General features: G+C 40.3%; 1 protein-coding gene across 2 annotated transcripts; it reads right to left on the bottom strand.

Annotated features, from left to right (window-relative positions):
* Positions 1 to 1,911: 1,911 nt before the first annotated feature.
* Positions 1,912 to 19,388, bottom strand: pla2g6 (phospholipase A2, group VI (cytosolic, calcium-independent)). 2 transcript variants are annotated; one of them, XM_019360348.2, is made up of 19 exons: positions 19,316 to 19,388; positions 18,517 to 18,737; positions 16,832 to 17,041; positions 15,714 to 15,894; positions 15,400 to 15,587; positions 15,068 to 15,164; positions 14,630 to 14,812; positions 13,180 to 13,288; positions 12,073 to 12,195; positions 11,126 to 11,216; positions 10,123 to 10,286; positions 9,890 to 10,040; positions 8,271 to 8,407; positions 7,916 to 7,993; positions 7,599 to 7,753; positions 7,443 to 7,494; positions 5,531 to 5,646; positions 5,252 to 5,325; positions 1,912 to 2,968 (listed from the first exon to the last, which is right to left on the bottom strand). In XM_019360348.2, exons 2-19 carry the CDS (start codon positions 18,729 to 18,731, stop codon positions 2,824 to 2,826), a joined length of 2,469 nt encoding a protein of 822 aa, XP_019215893.1. In that variant the 5' UTR covers positions 18,732 to 18,737; positions 19,316 to 19,388; the 3' UTR covers positions 1,912 to 2,823. The 2 variants fall into 2 exon arrangements, with proteins under 2 accessions (XP_019215893.1, XP_019215894.1); XM_019360349.2 differs by lacking the exon at positions 7,916 to 7,993.
* Between the last annotated feature and the right edge of the window lie 940 nt (positions 19,389 to 20,328).

Raw genomic sequence — 20,328 nt, 5'->3', positions numbered from 1 at the left:
TGCAACTCTAGAAAGTGAGCAGAAAGACGTTGATCGAGTGGTAAGTATTAGTATATTAGTAATCTTTGGCGTCATTTTGTTACGGTCCTAGCAGGGCCTCCTCCTGAAGTCGCCTGTGTAGGCATGTCCTACTGTCTCTCCTGCCTCAGGTGCCACCTTTTTCTTTTGTACAGCTGACTCCCATCAGCAGTTAAAGGTATTTAAGGCCAGAGAAAGGTGAGCTCTGGTGCCAGAGATCCATGTTGGTGGTTGCAGCTAGTGAGCTGTTTTTGTTTGGAGGTTGTTTACTGCTGCTCTGTGGAGTGTTTGCTGACTAAACTCTTTATACCTTATTTTTCAGTTTACTGACTGACGCCTAAGTTTTTTTTTTTTTTGTTTCTTTAAATGGTAATAGCAGCTTGTCCGTCTCTTTTAGTTGAGCTATTACTAGAAACTGTAATAAAACTCTTTAATTTAAACATTTTGCCTCTGTCTCCTTTTTCTGACCCAGACACTTTTTGTTACTTCTCCTCATCCCCTAGACCGTTTTAGGGGAACGTAACACATTTATATGAATCTTGCCGAAGTTTAATTCTACTTTAGACTAACCTGTGTTACTTTTCATTTGATTTGCACTTTTGCTTGGCAAAATTGTTTCTTTACTGATGTTTTCCTGTCTTCTGATCATCTGAAAGGTATATACACACCATGTAATTAAAATAAAATAACAAATTCATTTTACACAGAGAGAAGGCGTCCAGAATGAAAAGTTAATAGCTATGTTTGCATAACCCTATTTTAAAATACGCTTTCATGACATTATTGTTTGTCGGACGGTGGTCAGAGCTATCAGTGGCTGATGAGTGGGACATGAAATGTCACCTCTCGGGACACTGGGGAGGGAGCCTGAGTTAGTGTCTTGGGTTGAGAGATACTGACCTCAATAAACAGCTTGGGTATCTGCGGCTGTATGGTCTGGACACTCAGGTGAGGAGAGGAGCTGAGCTGGAGACATCTGACAGAGGCCCTGGTTCAGATCTTAAACTCCCAGTTTGAAGTGAAGACAGAGCTGAGTGTAAAAGCAAAGATCTCAATTTACTGTCTGAGCTACGCCCCTGTCTTCACCTATGGTCATAAGCTTGATTTAAAGATTGAAAGAACGAGATCACAGATACAAGCAGCAGAAATAAACTTCCCCTGTCAATCTTTTCTGTTCTGCGAGAGCAGACATTTTTTTTTAAGTAGAGCAAATATAACGGCTTTAAAGAATATGATTGTTTCCTTGCATGACACATGGAGATGAGTTCTCCGTCACAAATGGTGTGGTCACCTGCAGGTTGAAGGTCATTGCAACTCCAACCCACATCCACTGCTACTGTACTAAGTTAGGACAACATTAAAGACTTTGTTCAGGTAATTGCATTTGGATCACCTAAATCATGCCTGGACTGACAAACAAATCATCATTACAGATGTTACAACATACCAAACTTCTGTTGTTGAATCCAGCAACCAGCAATGACACTGGAATGTCATTCCTACCGGAGAATTGCAGTCTGATTGCATTACCAGAAAGTAACCATTTCAAGCATTGAGGACAGCTATAGTACTGGTACCTTGGAATCACACAGGCAAATGGCAACCATGAAGAGGCCGCTTGGCAAGCTGCAACCACCAAACACCTGCAGAGAGTAAGGCGACTTCTGAGGAGTCAGCCAAATGGGGTGGACAAGATCCAGGGCAACATCTACACCCTGCTGTTGGTCAGATACTCTGCTGGGACAAGAAGTTGGCCAAAGGAAGCAATAGAAGCCACTGACATCAATACAAGAAAGCTCCTTATCATGCATAGAGGGTTTCAAAGCAATAAACAGCCAAGTTTATAACGGTGCAGGCTGACTGAGATTAACTGAAACAACAACAAAGCAGTTCGGTCAATATTCAGATATTTTATTCCCATACCATTTATACTTCAGGATTAAGTCAAATACAAAAAAATACAAATACAAAATAATTTGTTCCTCCTGTCCGTGTTGTGCAGATAGCAGCAGGGCTTCTGTTCCTTTATCTTTCATGTAGATGATTCATTCAAATATATCTTTCATGTCAGTTTTAAGATTTCATATTAATATCATATTTTATCAACAGACATGAGGCTAAATATTACGTTTCAAGTCAGTTTAAATAACTCAGAAAGGCATTAGATCACTACGGAAGGAAGAAAAGGTACAAATGTGGGTCCCACACATAAGGCAGAACTGGTTCAACATCACCACCATCTCAGCTGCACCTCAGAATACTGCTGATGCTCTGGTGGCAACTCAGGGTCCCTTTTATCACACAGCTTAAGGGAAAAATTCAATGACTCGGGTGTATTTGTAAGTGTGTGTCTGAAGTGAATGTGACGAACAAGTGAAGAAAAAAGGGAAGGAAACACTCCAGACTTACCTCAACAAATCCAGAGGTAGATTAACCCACAGTGTAGGGGGGGTGGAAACTTACATGACACTGTAACAGTCAGTTTACATTTCCCCAGTACAACTTCAACTTCTTCATTGGTTCATATGTTAGAAGTAAACCTGATAAACCACCACAGGATCAGTGCTAAGGTCACATGATGCTACATAAAACACCTGTAAACAGGCTTTAGTAGGTCAGTTGTTTCCTGGGTTAGCTTTCCACATATTTAATACTTTTGTACTCATACTCAAACTGATTCATTCAGTTTGGTAACAGAGCACAACAACACACACATTACAGTTTTTAGTCAGACATACAGCTCAGTAATCTCACTGCTCCATTCAAACACTCTTCACAGCCTCCATTTGTGATTTTCTTGTGCTTTTAGTTGTTCAGTAGTAATTCTGCCAGAGACTGGAGGACCTCCCTCTTCTCATACAGATACATCTGGGTCTCCCACAGCATGTCCACCAGGGCTGCGTCGCTCACCTCATCCAGCATCACCTCCTGAGATAGTTGGGGACTCAATCTGCACACAATGCAATGGACACAGTGATTAATAAACAAAATAATGATAACTAACTGTGCAGAGAGACATTCTAAAGACAGTAAAGACTAAATGTAAAAAAAAAAAAAAGGTTAAATAAAAACACCAGAAAAAAAATCACCATTACTGCTGAAGAGCTTTTGGAGCTACGTTCATGCTTCTTTTCCACTGTAGGCTTGCTTACAAGACAATGCTGAACCATGTGTTACAACAGAGAAAGAGTGTGTGTGCTAAACTGACTGACTGCAGTGCAAACCTGTTATTTGGTGTTTTATGAGTTTCTAGCAGAAGTGAAACTACAGCATTTGGTCTCAGGTTCTCACGTGAGTACAGTGAAAAAGAGGAGATGCAACATAACCTCATGACCTTGTGACACTTTAGGGTCCTTTTTATCACACAACTTAACGGAAACACTGACATCAAAATTTATATGTATGAACTGATATCATATTTATAAACACAAACATCTATATATTTATAGATGCATGTCTTCCTGCCGTCCCCAAAATACAGATTCTTCCTAGATTCTTCACAGAGAAACTGAGAGAAATGAAAGACAAATGCACAAACGTGTCTGCAAATTAAAAAGCTCAAATTGTGCTGCAATGAAACTGTAAATTAGGTACATCAAGTGAAAAAAAAGGTTTCAATATTAGAACTAGAGTTTATTAAACAGTAAATTTCAGCTTTCAAAGATTAGTTTACAAGGCGATGGCACAACTCTATCTAATAGACTTCAACTTGCTTATGTAAACAGGGAGTCTTCTTCACACAATAAGGTTAAATATGGAGTTGCACAGGGTTCTCTGCAGGGACCAGTTCAATTTATATTCTACATGCTTCTCTTAGGCAGGCATATTATATATATTTCTATTGCTATTTAAATGATGTGCACCTTTATCTATCCATGAAGCTAAAAGACACAGCAGTTAGTTCCACAGTGCTTCTTTTACCTCGTCTTCCTCTCCTCACCCTCAACCACATATAGCCGCCCCTCTCCCTGAGCCTGGAGATTTCTTCCTGTTAAAAGGGAGTTTTTCTTCCCACTGTCACCAAGTTCTTGCTCATAGGGAGTCATCTGATTTGGGGGGTTTTCTCTCTCTCTCTTACTGTAAAGCAATTTACCTTATAATATAAAGTGCCTTGAGTTGACTTGTGATTTGATGCTATATAAATAAAACTTAATTAAAACCAAACTGAACTAAAATGTCATAACTACATCCATGTAAAGTAATGTAGAATGTGACAAAACTGCAGTCATGTCATATATAGGTTGGTCATAATTGTCCTACTTCTAGATAACTGACATGCTGCAGATTTGATGACTGTGACAGTTCACATGTAATGCACGTGTGAATCATATCTATGTGGATGCAGTCATACTCCCTGTTAAAGCCAGAATCTAATTTTAAATCCTGCTCCTCACAAACGTCTTGAATAATCAGGCCCCATCTTACCTTAATGACCTCATAGACCAGTCTCACCCCATTAGAGCACTTCGCTCTCTGACTGCAGGCTTACTTGTAGCTTCTAGTGTTTAAAAGTAGAATAGGAGGCAGAGCCTTTCAGGCTCCTCTTCTGTGGAACCAGCTTCCAATTCGGACACGGGAGACAGACGCCATCTCTAGTCTTAAGATTAGGCTTAAAATGTAACTTTTTAATAAGGCATATAGTTAGGGTTGGAACAGGTGACCCTGAGTTTGCTGCCATAGGTGTAGGGTGCTGGGGGATTCCCATGATGCATTGAGTGTTTCTTCTTCAGTCACCATTTTCACCCACTATGTGTTTATACACCTCTCTGCATTTAATCAATAGTTATTAATAATCTCTGGCTCTCTTCCACAGCATGTCTTTGTCCTGTCTCGTCCACTCACCCCCAACCGCTCACCGAAGATGGCCGCCCCTATATGAGCCCGATTCTGGTGCAGGTTTCTTCCTGCTGGCTCGCAGAGGGGTCATCTGATTGTTGGGCTTTTCTCTATTTTCTGTATTATTGTAGGGTCTTTACCTTACAATATAAAGTACCTTGAGATAACGGTTGTTGTGATTTGGCACCATTTAAATAAAACTGAATTAAATTGAAGTAAACACTCAGTCTTACAGGAACTCCTTTTAAACCACTGCAGATGAAGCGTCTGAGAATAAGAAACAACTACAAGCATTCTAAGATAAATGGATGAGAGCAAGTTGGTACAAATACAGAGAGGCTGAGAAAAGAGGATGCATTAAAAAAGAACCAAAACTAACACGTGTGTCGTTTCTGACCTGTGGTAAATGGTGTCGATCATTTCACACCACGCTCTGGCCCTGTCCACTGCACAGCCATCAGAGTCTGTACACTGTGCAGTAAGAGAGACATTTTTAGAATGAGCAAGACAAACATGCTTTAACAAATGCTTTTCTTATTAGAACACCAATACATGCACAAATGTCAAATGGAATAAACACAAATACCAGATTAAATAAAAATAAATAATCAGGGCACATTACAGCAATGGCCAGAGTTAACCACTCACAAACATAAACTGAAAAAATGATACTCACACAGTCCACCAGCATTTTGCCCAGCTCTTTTGCTCCTACAAAGGTCTTGGCCAGCTCCAGTGGGTTGGAGGGTCGGAACACATCCACAGAGCTCACCACCACCTGAGGAGGTTTACCTGGAGACACACAGGAGCACGTGTACAAAATGATAAAGGGGAGGGGGACTTCAATTAGAGACACTGAACTCAAGCTAGTTATTCACAATGTGCAATATGCAAATTACTGTTTGTTTGGGGTTTTTTGTTATCATTTACACAAACTGTCGAGTTGTCAGATAGCATCTAAATATAGATTAAATGCCAAGACAACTGATATATACACCCACTGGCCACTTAATTAAGTACACCTGTTCAACTGCATGTTAACACAAATATCTAAATCAGTCAATCACATGGCAGCAATTCAGTGCATTTAGACATGAAAATCAAACTGAGGATCAGAATGAGGAAGAAACTTTATTTAAGTGACACAGATGTTGGTGCCAGACAGGCTGCTGAGTATTTCAGAAGCTGTTGATCTGCTGGGATTTTCCCACACAACCGTCTCTAAGGTTTACAAGAGAATGGTCAACTAAGTATCAACTAAGGTAACTAAGAGCATCTCTGAACATAAAACATGTCAAACACATGGGATAAAGCAGCAGAAGACCACAACAGGTGTCCTTCTATCAGTTAAGAACAGCACACTGAGGCTACATGTCACCAAAAACTGACAACAGAAGATTAGAAAAACAGTACCTGGTCTGATAAGTTTCAATTTCTGCTGCAACATTTAGAGTGTTGGGTCAGAATCTGGCATGAAAAACACAAACGTCTGCACTGCTACTGGTGGTGTAATGGTGTAGAGGATACTTTCCTGGCACTCTTGGGCCCCTTAGTGCTAAATGAAATCATTTAAACACCACAGTTACCTGACTATTGTTGCTATGTCTATATTGTATGCCTATGTGGTCCTTTATGATCCCACTGTACCAATCTTTTGAAGGCTGTGTCCAGCAGAACAATGTGCCATGTCTGGTTCCTTGAACATGACATCATTTATGTGCATCCAACCAATCTGCAGCAACTCTGTGATGTCACGTCAATATGGACCCAAATCTCTGAGGAATCATTTCAGCACCTTGTTGAATTTGTGCCACACAGAATTAGGGCAGGTCTAAAAGCAAAACAGAGCCCAACCCAGTACTAGTGATATGTACCTAATAAAGTGGCCAGTGTGTGTATATATCAGTTTTCTTTGCATTAATGTATATTAAAGACACAGAAGAAGAGATATCACTCACATTGTCAATATAATGTCAGTATAATCTTTTAATTATATAGGTTTACTTATGGTAGAATGCTGCATGTAATCATTTGTGTTTAGAAGTATGTAGTAGATGGTATATTGAAAGAATGTCTCATCCTAGGAGCTTTGTGTGATTCCAGAGTGTTCTGGTATTCACCCCCCACATCCTGGGAGCATGGGAGAGGTCGTACCTTCTTTTATTGTTTTATGGTATTATAAACGTAGCTATGTCAGTTTTACTCTAAGTGCATTTTGTTTAGATGAACTGCTGGACTTCCAGGCCAGCAGGTTTAGGGAAGTCATATATGGGGTCATGCTTTGACCCCACACACACACATACACACACACACACACACACACACACACACACACACACACACACCTAAACATTCACATTCCAATGTAAGGAACAAACACCCACTGATGTATAAATAAAGACCAGGGCAGTGGCACGGGGCGAGTCTCAGAGCCCGTACTTCTGTGCGAGTGCTGTGGCTGCCCTTGCTTGCAAGTAACTAACTGCAGTGTGTGTTTCTCCTCTCTGATTCTCAACTGAAGAAGTGTTTTAGAATAATTCTCCTGACACACACAATTTAACAATTTGACACAAAGTTACTTGGCTCACCTGTTCCAAGAGAGACCACTATACCCAGCTTCTTTGTGTCCTTCTCACGGCCCTAAGAGAGACACGTGCAGAGAAGAAGTCATGAACAAATCCATGTGGCTTAACGTCCATTAAGTGCATAAAGGAAGGAAAGTGAATAGAGTTCCAGTTGCTTACCTCTGCTTTTAAGGCCTTATTGTACTGATGGACTTCTGTCATGGCATCTAGTGTCGGGTTATTGGCCAGCAGCCCTCCATCCAGAAAGCGCCCCATTGGTCGGAAGTAGGTGGGAGCAGCGCCGCTGGAGCGAGCAGCTCGCCATACAAGTTGTTCTGATATGAACACAAGGATATAAGTAAGACAGTAATGTATAGTCAATGCAATTACACTGCTTTGAGTTCATAATTATCACTTCCTGTCTGTCTAAAATCTGTTTTTTTTAATTATTATTTTTCACGACTTTCCAGGACTTGGTCCTGTACGCATACACACACCTTCATCTGTCACCTTCCTTATCTTTCTGGGTGGCTCTTCTGTGTATCGTACTATCAACACATCCTCATCCTCCCAGCCTGTAACAACAACATGGCTGGGACTCAAACAGCAGAGGACACGACTCCTTCATGAACAGCACACACAGTCTCAGTTTCAGTGTTGTGTTCATGCACAGGCGTAGTTTTCAGGTTTTATTGCCTCAGTGAAGTGAAAGTACATAACCCTCACATTAAAATATGAGTGCTGAAAATTCCTTTGGTGCCATCCAGTGGTATGTTCACTATCCCATTTAATACATTTGACACTTGAGGGCTGGTGCTGTAGCCCAACAAACACAGGTGATATCTGATGTACCTTGTGGGATGGTGAGAGGCTTGAATGTGGCAGTGGTGGTGTATGGGGCCTCTCTGGAGACGGATGGAGGGTCATAGTTCCTGAATATATGAAGCTCGCCTGGATGTCTGTCTGCCAGAACACTGGTCACCATTACCCTGTAAAGAAAGAAAGAAGGGAAAAGTCATGATGTCATAGTAAACTTCTGCCTGTTCTCCTTAAACACCTGAAAATTTGAACAGCATCATTTCAACCAAATTACAAAAATATTTTTAAAAATCTGGCTCCTGATGTATTATTTTAGTGTTTACAGAGCCATGCTACACATATCTAAGCCAGTCAGTACTTCTTTTTTAATTCTCAGGAAGTAAAAAAATTAGGTGATCAGGGTAAAACCAGCTCAAAGTTTCAAAAACTGACCAATCACAGCAAAAGAGTGGGATATTTAAAGCTTTTATATGACACTGTTAGCACCAGCAGAAACTAGGGCGACTAAATTCTTAGTTGACTAAATAACGAAAATTTTGGGCTAATTGATTAGTATAAAACCTAAGAAACACTGAGGTCTGAAGTTAAATCTGAATGAATTATAATAAAACTTTGTAGGAGTGCTTTTCTATAGCAATGTAAAAGCTGCAGCGCCATCTTGTGGCAGATGGCTGCATAACATTTAGAACGCAACAATTTGTCGTTTTCTCCGTAAGCGTGACAGGTCGAAAAGTTATGAATGAATTATAGTAAAACTTTGTAGGAGTGTAGAGTGGGTTCATGTTAATAATCCATTTGGCTTATATCCACTAAGGTGTTCAAGGCCAACCTAATGATTTATTAGTCGAAAATAGACAAATAGCCTTACAACTTAAAAACTGTGATTCTTACAAGTGTGCCATGTAACACATCAACATATATAAAGTATCATAAAGATTTAAAATATAATGTCACATATGACCTCTGACCTCTCCTTCAATGTAAAACTGAAGGTTAAAGTGATAATAATGCTATTTAGAGCTATTTAAAACTGTCTTTTGCTGCCATTGTTAGTATTGACAACATATAGTTATATAGGGAATGGTATATGGGGATTGTAAATATCATGTTACTGTTGATCCCTGACGTCTTCTTCAAGGTCAGATAGGTTCAAACTTTCATAAAATGTCATTTTTTTTAAAAATGGTGTTTAAAATTCTGCTGCCTTCGTTTGTATTGGCATTAATTAGTAAATGATGCTGCTATATGGGGATTCTAAATATCACATTATAGTTAGCATTTAAACATCATGTCACATTTGACCTCTGACCTCACTTTTACGTATCGCATCTGCCTTTGTTTCACTTTGACTCCAAAACGTGTGCTAGCTTTAAAGAAAGTATTATAACGATAAAGAATGAGCTGCTAGTTGGTTAGAAATAAACTGTGTTATAATATTATATAATAAGCTCAAATTATTTCAGTTATTTACAAATCAATACCTATTATCTATTACTTACTTGTACACAATGTTTATACAGAACATACAATACTTTTCGCTTAAAATTAAATACTGCCCAGATGACAAGCAGCTTGCGCAGAGGTCTGCAATTGGTTTGAATTTTAGCTTTTATTTTGCATTTTTCTGCCTATTATCACATTCAGACATCTACCTGGGGAACTTTATGTCAGTCATCTTGGTGTTTTCTCCAAACTCTGTTTTGAGGAAGTCCTCTAGCGGTGCTGATTCATAGGGTCTTGATCCTTTGAACACCTGCTCCTTCATCCTAAAGTACAGGCAGCGCAGGTACTCCATGGATTTACCTACACATAGAAGAAGTGTCATTGTTGTTCTGATGCTATGTGATGAAAACCCTGAGCACTGGAAAAGAGAACACAGACACACCGTGGATTATAGCCAGAGCCAGGATGCCTCCCGTGCTCGTGCCAGCTACCCAGTCGAAGAGCTCTCTGGTGGGTCTGCCCGCCTCTTTCTCCAGAGCGATCAGCATCTGGATCAGCACCAGGCCTTTAATACCGCCACCATCAAGACACAGCAGTCTGTCCATCCTGTCAGATGACCAATATGGTGAATTTTATCCAGCCAATCACTTGCATATCCAACTTTTTGGATCCTCTGGAACAGAGCAGAATCCCTGAAACAGAGTTTACTGAAAAGAGTCATGTGACCAGCAAAACCAAACATCACAACACAGAGAACAGCAAGAAAAAATAAAGCAAAGCAAAGTAAACCTGGAGAGAAAGGCCTTTAACGCATGCAGGCCAAAGGCAACAAATGGTAAAGAAATCAAGGAGGGCAGAGGCTTTCAGTGCATACTGAACAATGGCATTACTACACTATGAAACCTATTATTGTGCAGCACAGAACAGCAGAAGGAACGTAAGCCTGAATTCTTTCTAAAAGTGAGCAGTAGGTGACTCCTGCAAAAAGTGAAGTAATTATACACTTATTTTAATTACATTTTTAAGTGAATGATAAAATGTTGTATTTATAAACACTTTCATGAGGAGTTTATGGCCACAGTCACAGTGTGAGTGTCACATCTGTATCTAAAAACTGAACACACTATGATCATTTTAGAAATGATGGCCCCACTTAGAGTTAGATAGACAGTATAGATAAAGCAGAGTATGATTTAGGATAAAGTATGAGGAATATCACATCCACTCTTTAACGTCACATCCACTTTGAAAAAAGACACACATTTACAGCACAGTTAATATCAGATCTATGATAGCTGTAGCTAAAGTCACAATGGCCACGTCTGTCTTTTATAATCAGTGTCTGCCTACAACCTTCTGTGAGTGCTTTGATTTAGAGGTGTGCAGTGGCAGAAAGGACATGTGTTGCTTAGTCTGCGAGTTAATCAGAAATGTCTTATACTCACGTTCTCGTTTCCATTTGGGGGCCGTCTATTTCAGAAATGCCTCTGCTCATTGCACCCACTGCAGCCCCCACATACATGATGTCCTCAAATCCTAAACGCCAATCACAACAGGTGTTGGTATAGGAGAACCAGGTGACATCACATTCGTGCATAAACGATAAGAAAAAAATGGGGTCGCCAGGATTCTTTGCAGGGATGAAGCATGTACTGGTTTCACTATTTTAAAAACCATCACCACACACACTCTGCCACAGTCTGCTGCTTTTAGGAAGTGTTGGAGAGCTCATCACACCATGCAGCTCACCTTTTACGGAAAAAATTTAAATTCTACTGGGCCCTAATTTTACGACAGCCTTTTAAAAATATTTAAGAGCAGTCTTTGAAGACTGTTTTTGTATCATTTAACCCCTTAACGCCTCATCTATCAGATTATATACATGCGGTTTTTATGAGTTTTTAAGACTTCTACATTACTGTGATTTTTATTCTCCCCAAAGAACCTTAAAAAAAATTGTGCAATACATTTTTAAGCATAAAATTGCCAATAATGCACAATATAGCAAAAATGATACAATTAAAAATCAACTATGCTAATTTATATTTTTTTTATTATTTGTCAGAAGACTCAACACACAAAATGTGAATTTTCAGGCAATTATTTTATGGTTCGGGCTTAAAGGGTTAAATGTCATGTTAAATTTAAATATGAAGGAACACTTGAATCCAGCTCTTACATTACGTTTACAACGATTTAAGATTATACAAGTTGTATTAGAAAACCTACTCAAATCAATCATTAAATATATAATACAAAAAGAATAATCTATAGCTAAGAAAAAAAGGGGAAAAAATTGATTGACAACACAAACTCGAACATTTAAAGTGACAGAAAAATGGAAATGGAGAACCATTAGGGGGGAGCAGAGGTGAGGGGGTGGTGGTGTTACCTATGCCTTGAGGCTTGACCTTCTTGGAGACAGGAGGAGGAGGAGGACTGCCGGGGGAGGGAGGGAGACAACGCTGTACTCCTACACTACACAGCAAGTCCAGCAGTATCTTTCTATTAGGACCTTTCATGTTAACACACACACACACACAGAGCAGCAGCCAACAAGTTAGATGTGCACACACGCCATAAAGAGGAGAGACGGAGAGAGATGAGAGGAAGAGAGAAAGCAAGAACATAAGCAAGCTGTTAGCAATTATCATGCATTTTCAAAATCAGTAAGTCAATACAAACTCAGTTTACTGCCATTTCTGCTTTGTGAATGGTTTCCTGCACAGTCTCTGTATTTGAAAGCAAACATCCATTAGCTGGCACAATTTAGCAGGAACGATGCTCTGAGCTTTTCTAAGAAATCAGAGTGAAATTTATAATCTTTGTCGTTGTCTCCATCTTTCTGCCAAAAAAACTGGGTGATCAGAAAAATAACAGCAATTAAATATGACCTTTACAGTCTGGCACAACAAAGACATTAAATATCAGTCAACTGTAGCACTGCCCTCTACTGTTTAACAGCTGCATATATCAACAGAAAGAAATTAGAAACTTTTTTTATTTCCTGTGGGATGACTTAGAGTTAGTGAGTTTACTTTAATGCTTTTTTCTATTTTCTGCTTCTGTGGACCAAAATCTAACCTAATCTAATCGGATCACTCACTAAAAGTTGCAATATTACATACTGAAAAAAAAAGCATGATCACAAAGTTTAACTGACTATAAGCAATAACTACTCTTGCTTCATGGCTTCATAGCAATGAAGCAATATATCTGTAACAGGAAGTGTTATCATTTAATATTAATACATAATGGGATAAAATGGCAGATTATAAACCCTTAATTACAGCTCCACCACAACATGCAGACTAATATCATCCACAGTGGACACATGCTTTCAAATCAGACTACATGAGATTAAACAGGGTTGTTAGGTCAAGCACATTAACTCCTAATTTCACTGTTAACACTACAAGTCCACACTCAGTCTTCTACGTTCTTTATATGTTTAAATGTTTCGTTTTTAACCCCCGTCTCACTCTCTCTCTTTCATTACCTTTGCTGGTGCGTGCAGCGATGAGTCCAGGTGTCTCCCCCAAATCATTGTGAATCTCCACATCTGCACCAAACACTATTAGAGCTTTGATCAACTCTATGTGGTCCATCTGAACAGTCACAACAAATGAGAAGATTTTTTTATTGATATGGAAAAAAGGATAACACAAAAAATACAACCCCAATTCCAAACAAATTGGGATGCTGGGTAAAAAGTAAATAAAAACAGAATGTAATTCTGAGAGTTTCTCATAGGTGAAGATAGGCAGAGGTTCCCTAATATGGAAAAAATGTGTTTATAGAGGAACTCACTGATTGGGCTCAAGAAGACTTCCAGAAGTTTTTGTTGAAACTATTACATCTGGAAAGGCTCCACAAATGCTGGAAGGTACTAGCAGGTTTTAGAGCAACATATGCTTCCCTTCAACAAGGCAATACTAAACCACATACTGCAATTATTACAACAGCATGACTTTGTAGGAGAAGAGTTCGCTGAGCTGGCCTGCCTGCAGTCTGCAGGACTGTTGAGCAGCTAGAATCCTAAATCAGACAACAGTTAGACTTCCAGCAACTGGTCTCCTGATTCTACGGACATTTGCGTACTGCTGTCAAAACAAGAGGGGCTGCTACTCAGTGATGTCGCAACTTTTTTGAGACGTGTTGTTGCCATCAAATTCAAAATAAGCAAATGTTTTTCTTAAGCTGGCACATTTTCACTGTTTAAACATTTAAAAAAACATTTCTTTCACAGTTCTAGTTTGAGTAAAATATGATTATCAGATTTGCAAATCATTACATTTTGTAGTTAGTTACATTTCACACAGCATCTTAAGTTTTTTGCAGTTGTATTTGAACAATCAGTACTTGTTGCAATAGCTTAGCTGGGCTTGTAACCCCATTGTGAAAAATCTCAGTTGTGCAGCTCACATTAAAATAATACATATTTTTAAAAATGGAAACATTGTGGCAATTCAGACTGCACTTTAGCTTTAGCCATATTTCTCTAACCATACATTCATGCAGTCCTTTAATGCTATACACACTATCAACCTCACATGGCAAATTTACAATCACCAACTAACCTACAATGCACATCTTTGGTCTGTGGGAAGAAAGCACAGGGAAAATATGTAAACTCCAGATACAAAGGCACCAGCCTGCCAGGACATTTGAAGCAGGAATCATCTTGCTGTGAGGCGGCAGTGCTAACCATGTGCCCCACAAACAAACATCTGCTGTTGAATAAGAACTCATCGAAACAGACTGGAAGGAGATTTTGCAGTGTGAACACGCTGGCTGTAACAGAAAGCATGACCTCAGTTTTCTTTATGAGTGTTGCAATCTGGTTTCAAACGTGCTGGGACTTTACAACTCCCGTAATCTCACAGTGTCTTGCAAACAGTAACCCTTTTCTTTTTTCCTCATGAACATTTTGCAGATCGTATACACACCTTCATGGCTAGGTGCAGAGCTGTGTTTCCATCCTGGCCCCTCAGGTTTGCATTCGCTCCGTGAGTGAGCAACACCATAGCCGCCTCAAAGCGACCCTTCTTGGTCAAAATGTGCAGGGCGCTCTCTCCGGTCTTACTGAGGTAGTTCACTTCACAGCCACACTCTAACAGCATGCGACACATCTATCACCCAGACATGAAGACAGAAAGAAACATGAAGTCAAGTCTCTGGCTTCGTGTTAATCCCTCGCAGACGTGCTGATTTGAGAGACCAGAGGATGCACAGCCATCACTGGCAGGCAGCTAGATTTACTCAGGATTAAACTCAGTCAAACATCAATTTGACATGTGAATTTCTCAGGATGTTTGCAAGAGCAATGCCAAAACTAAACACACCATTATGAATTTCTACACAGCACACAACGTAGTGTTTCTAACCTCAGCGGTTTTAGCCCAGTGGAGAGGCGTCCCTCCATACAAAGAGTCCTCTGCCTGGAGCTGGTTTGGATCTGCTTTGAGGATCTCCTCCACACAACTAAGAGATGAACACGAAATTAAAACAACAACATTCAATATGTACTACAGTCTTCATTATAGTTTAGAGCAGTCACACATTACAGACAGACTATTTCTAGAAACCGGTCAAAAAGGAGAAGCAGAGAAGCTGTTCCCATTTTCAGTGATCTTTAGTGCAGTAAAACACAGACACACTGTCGGCAAATTCTGCTGATCTATAGACACAAAACTAACTCATCGTTCCTCCCACTCACCCCTTCTCGCTGTATTTCATGGCGCTGTGGATGGGGTAACCTGTACCGCCAATGATGTCACACTTGGCCCCACCTCCTAACAGGGCCTTGACAGCCTCCACTCGGCCTGTACGGCAGGCCACATGGAGCGGCGTCTCCCCGTTCTTGTTGAGTTCATTCACACCGGAGCATAACCGCGAGCAAAGGACCTGGATGAGGAGAGAAAGGTGAGAATGAAAACAGCAGGAAAAGTGGAGAGAGGGAGAAATCATTTTAATGTGCACTTTAGAGGGTCTGAGGTCTGACTCTACCATCTTGCTTTAGCTGAGTCTCACCTGGATGATTACCGTAGAATCCTGCTTGGCAGCGTAGTGGATCGGTGTCTCGCCGTTGCGGTCTTTAATGTCGGTGCGAGCTTGGCTTTCTTCCAAAAGCTCCTTCACACACGTGGCGTCAGCTCGCTCACATGCCAGATGCAGTGGCGTCTGACCTGATGCGTCCCGAGCGTTGATCTGACTGGAGATGCAAAGATTTTGAGCTGATGTTGTGGGAGCTCTGCACCCTGAAGCACCACAGAGGCATTCTGTGTTCTTTAGCCAACAAACTTTCCAAAGAATCTTTTTATTTCCTAATTTCTTCAGTTATAAGTTTTCAAGTCATATCAATAAAGCATGAGAGATCGCGAGCAGGTATTTTTTGTTGTTTTGTTTTTTAAGCAGACTTGTCTTATTGTTGCTTTGGTCAAGGAAGGACTGCCTTTTATGTATTAGGGCGAGAGGCAGGGTACATCCTGGACAGGTCGCCAGTCTGTCGCAGGGCTAACACATACACACTGACAACCATTCGCACTCACATTCACACCTACTGTCCAGATTGTGTCTTTTAAGTTAAACTTCCCAGCAACGCTACTTATAGAGGATGATTTTGAGGCTGAATCAGAGACTTTTTTTGTGAAACTGTTACAACTAAATGTCCACTAATAGACTAAATGAATCAATTAGCTTTTAATTTTGGCTCAAAATGACTCAAAAGTCACATTTTTTATTAATAACGCAGAAACTTTTGCCAATAAGGGAGCAATTCAAAAAATGCACAAGACCATCAGTTGTCCCTTCCCACAGAAAACAGTGAAAAAATAAATGACTTGTATCTAATGAGCTACAAGCTTCGATATTACCATAAGTGCTTTCAGGAGGCTTTTCTATAAACCAATTAAATAATCAATACCATCTGTTGCACTGGATTCATTTAGCTAGCACAGACTTCCTGACTAATAAGTCACATCTCTCTTCATTCTGCATTATTAATCCACCTATCCATCAATACCATAAACCTGAAGATTCACTTTGAACTGTGAGATGTACTGTTGTCTGACATTTCACTCACTAAACTGACAATAAATACAAAATAATCACAGAAACCCAAAAAAGAAAATCAATTTGGCTTATCTTACCTCTGCACATAGTTATGTTTGAGACACTCTCTCAGGCCTGTTTCCACTGCAATGTGGGCGGAGCTCCAGTCCGGGTGAGCACGGATGCAGTCCACGATTGGCTGTGTCGACTCACACTTCAGAAGAAGCGTTTCATAGAAAGGTCGAAGTTTGAGGGCGTACTGCGGGAACCAGTTCATGGCATCTTCCTCTGACACCACCTGAAACAGCCTGCAGGCAAAGCAATGATTACAAGAAGAGCAAATGTGGATAGATAACAAAAACTCTGCTAATGTGGTACCAATGAACTAGTAGACAAATAAGAATAAAAAGTATTTCTCTCTGCTAAGAAAAATAATTCAAAAAAGCTTCAAGCATTAGTGTTTAAGTTTAAGTTTATTCCTCTTATTTATTTGCTGCTTTAGCTTCCAAAATGTTAATTTTTTTTTTACATACTGTACATAAAAATTATTTTACTTTTGCTTTCAATATATCCACAATTAATCCTCAGCTTGTGTCTCAAACCATCCCAAACCTCACCTCTAGTTTCTCTCCAAACCACTCAACCTTAGCTGTCTCTCTGATACACTCATCTCTAATCCTGTCCCCCCTGGTTACTCCCAACAAGGATCTGGTTTGCGCTAGTAAACTAATAATATTTGACATGTCTGGTATCAGTTGAGGCCAATTCTAAGACCTTCTTTTTATCTTTCTTCAAACCTGTCTTTCAGATCTGTAGCCAAGCAGCAACATCCCGAGCTGAAAAGTTATGCCAGCGCAGATCTGCCAAACTCTGCAGCTCCTGGAGTGGCAATTTGAGGCCAACTCCAAAAGCAGGTCAACTCCCTTATACGCTCATGGCCAACTTTAACAGCCGAAAGAAATAAACATGTTTACAGCTGGGTACATCAAATGCTTTGGTTTCTATGACTAATCCTTTTCACGACAACTGTTCAAGTTAAAGTGAAGACTTATTAAGGGTTAAAGTTAGGGGTAAGGCTACTCTGATTGTCAATTGTGACAACACAGGAGACTTCATGTTACCTTTGCTCCTCACCTCTGCTCATAGGAATAACAAACCTGGACCTCTCAGCTTGGTTGTGGTCTTTGATACTTTAGGAGCATTTGTAATGGAATTACCTGACAGGACCTATATGCTTTTTGTATTACTAAAAGATGGTCCAGATAATCCCGACTGATAGTCTCCACTTTCATTTTTATGACTGAAGTTGTAACATTTTACTTGAAATGTTACTTAGCACTAAATAGCAAATATAGATGTACTTTACAGATTCAACTTCCTAAGCAAGATTGCTAGTACTAGTTTATAATTTAGTACTTCCTCCTTGTGTCTACATAAGGTCAACTCTGGTGCACAAAATCCAACAACATGCCTCCCAAAATGTTAAAACTGAAGGCTGAAAACAGGGTTTCGCAAAAAAATGGATGATGTCACAGTTACTAGGATATTACATGATTGCTATAAAGCTATATAGCTGATAAAATAAAAGGTGTGGCCTTAGCTGCATGTTTGAGTAATGGTGATGTAGAATAAACCAGTAAACCAGTAAGATGACACAGGATGAAATTAGCAACTATGCTGATAAAAACAAACTAAAGGTTTTTGCAGCTGACACTGAACTTTCACACCCATGTCAGAGTCTGCAGAACACACAGAACAGTGTATTGATGTGATCAATACAGACCTCAAAGCCACATTCGGTGTCTCTGGGCACGTAAGGAGACAGTCCCATGACTGACTCTGAGTGTGCTTGTACAGAACTATGCGTCCCTCCTCTTTTAATTTCACTTTCCCTCCTCCTCCATAGTCAGACAGCTGCACATCTCGGACCCGATAAGGGTTGGTGAAGAGGGTTGACACAGAGGAGACTGTGTCCAGCAGCCTCCCTAGGAACTGCATCGTTACCTGGGAACACAAAGGGGAGGCTGAAACAAACTACAGCAGCCTGTAGTATTGCTGTCAACATTAATGAATGATTTATTTCACCCCAGGAGTGCATGTTACCACTGAACAGGAGCGACATGTGCAAGAGATACATACATATAATACTTATTGTTTCTATTTTGTGGAAATACAAGTACAGTAGCTTGCTTTATCAGGTATATATAAGCGCTATATTACAGTTATTATTAGCAATTGAGTGTAGGTGAGCCCACTCACCACTTCCTCTCACACTCCAACACCTGCTCTGTTGATGTGAACACTGAGTATAAAAGAGGCTAGTTGTCGTTTGAGTTATAAATAAGTGGCTCCATTCATGCTGCTCATTCACGAGTTTCAGGTTATCTACAATCGGTCAGACAAAATACCAAAGCTAAAAAGCCGCAGACGGCGAACACTGTGAGCGAAACACCCTTTTAGTTCATGTGTTTTTATTTATCGCAAACTCATTTAGAGCACACAGAGTACAGTTAGTGGGCTACTTGTGAAGTGCGGCTAATCGCATTAAGTAGTAAAAAAGCAGCCTGCTGCTGTCTGCTTACCTGCTAGCTGCTCTCTGTGCCGACTGCCTGACTTCTGACACATACATCAACAACCGCCTCCCTGCAACCAACCCTGCAACAGAAATTGATCGACGTGTGTTTAACCAATCACAGCTTAAGAACGTGAAGGTTCTTAGTAGAAAGGGCGGGGCATAAAATAAAGTCACACCAACAACGACACGACTTTTGACCGACCAATTAGCGACCTGTGAGGAATTCACAGTATTATATAATTGACTTCAAGCACGTGAACTAATTGTTTGCTTTAGAAATGAAAAAACTAATTATTTAAATTTAAATTGTGTTTCCACACAACTCTGGTCGAATTAATTAGGTTAAAATTAATATTCTTCCTAAATTTTTTACCTATTTCAATCTTTACCAGTCTTTATCCCTAAGTCCTTCTTTGCCACCGTCGATTCTTTAATTTCCTCCTACATTTGGAAGGGTAAACGACCTCGAGTTGCTAAGGTGCATTTACAGAAACCTAAAACTTACTAACTTTCGCTTTTACTATTGGGCTGCCAATATTCGCTCCCTGGCCTACTGGTTAAAATCTGGGAAGGGTGTAGGCCACACCACTTGGCTAGCTATGGAGTTAGACTCAACTCAGGGTATTTCTCTTGCCTCCTTTCTGGGTTCTTCTCTACCTTTGTCAATTGACAATTTCACATCTAAGCCGATAATTCAGCACTTCCTCAGGGTGTGGGCTCAGGGCGATCGTGGCTCAAGAGTTGGGAGTTCGCCTTGTAATCGGAAGGTTGCCGGTTCGATCCCCAGCTTGGACAGTGGGCAAGACACTTCACCCGTTGCCTACTGGTGGTGGTCAGAGGGCCCGGTGGCGCCAGTGTCCGGCAGCCTCGCCTCTGTCAGTGCGCCCCAGGGTGGCTGTGGCTACAACGTAGCTTGCCATCACCAGTGTGTGAATGGGTGGGTGACTGAATATGTAAAGCGCTTTGGGGTCCTTAGGGACTAGTAAAGCGCTTTATAAATACAGGCCATTTACCATTTAT

This window comes from Oreochromis niloticus, linkage group LG6 (genome assembly GCF_001858045.2).
Source record: "Oreochromis niloticus isolate F11D_XX linkage group LG6, O_niloticus_UMD_NMBU, whole genome shotgun sequence".
Taxonomy (NCBI): Eukaryota; Metazoa; Chordata; class Actinopteri; order Cichliformes; family Cichlidae; genus Oreochromis; species Oreochromis niloticus.
This window is presented reverse-complemented; position numbering and strand designations above follow the sequence as displayed.

Excerpts from the sequence above, each read along its gene's own strand:
- pla2g6 (XM_019360348.2), bottom strand. The coding sequence starts at position 18,731 with ATGCAGTTCCTAGGGAGGCTGCTGGACACAGTCTCCTCTGTGTCAACC. Across the intron at positions 14,813-15,067 it reads ACTGGGCTAAAACCGCTGAG|ATGTGTCGCATGCTGTTAGA; the intron begins GTTAGAAACACT and ends TCTGGGTGATAG. Across the intron at positions 10,041-10,122 it reads GGCTCTGGCTATAATCCACG|GTAAATCCATGGAGTACCTG; the intron begins GTGTGTCTGTGT and ends TTCTATGTGTAG.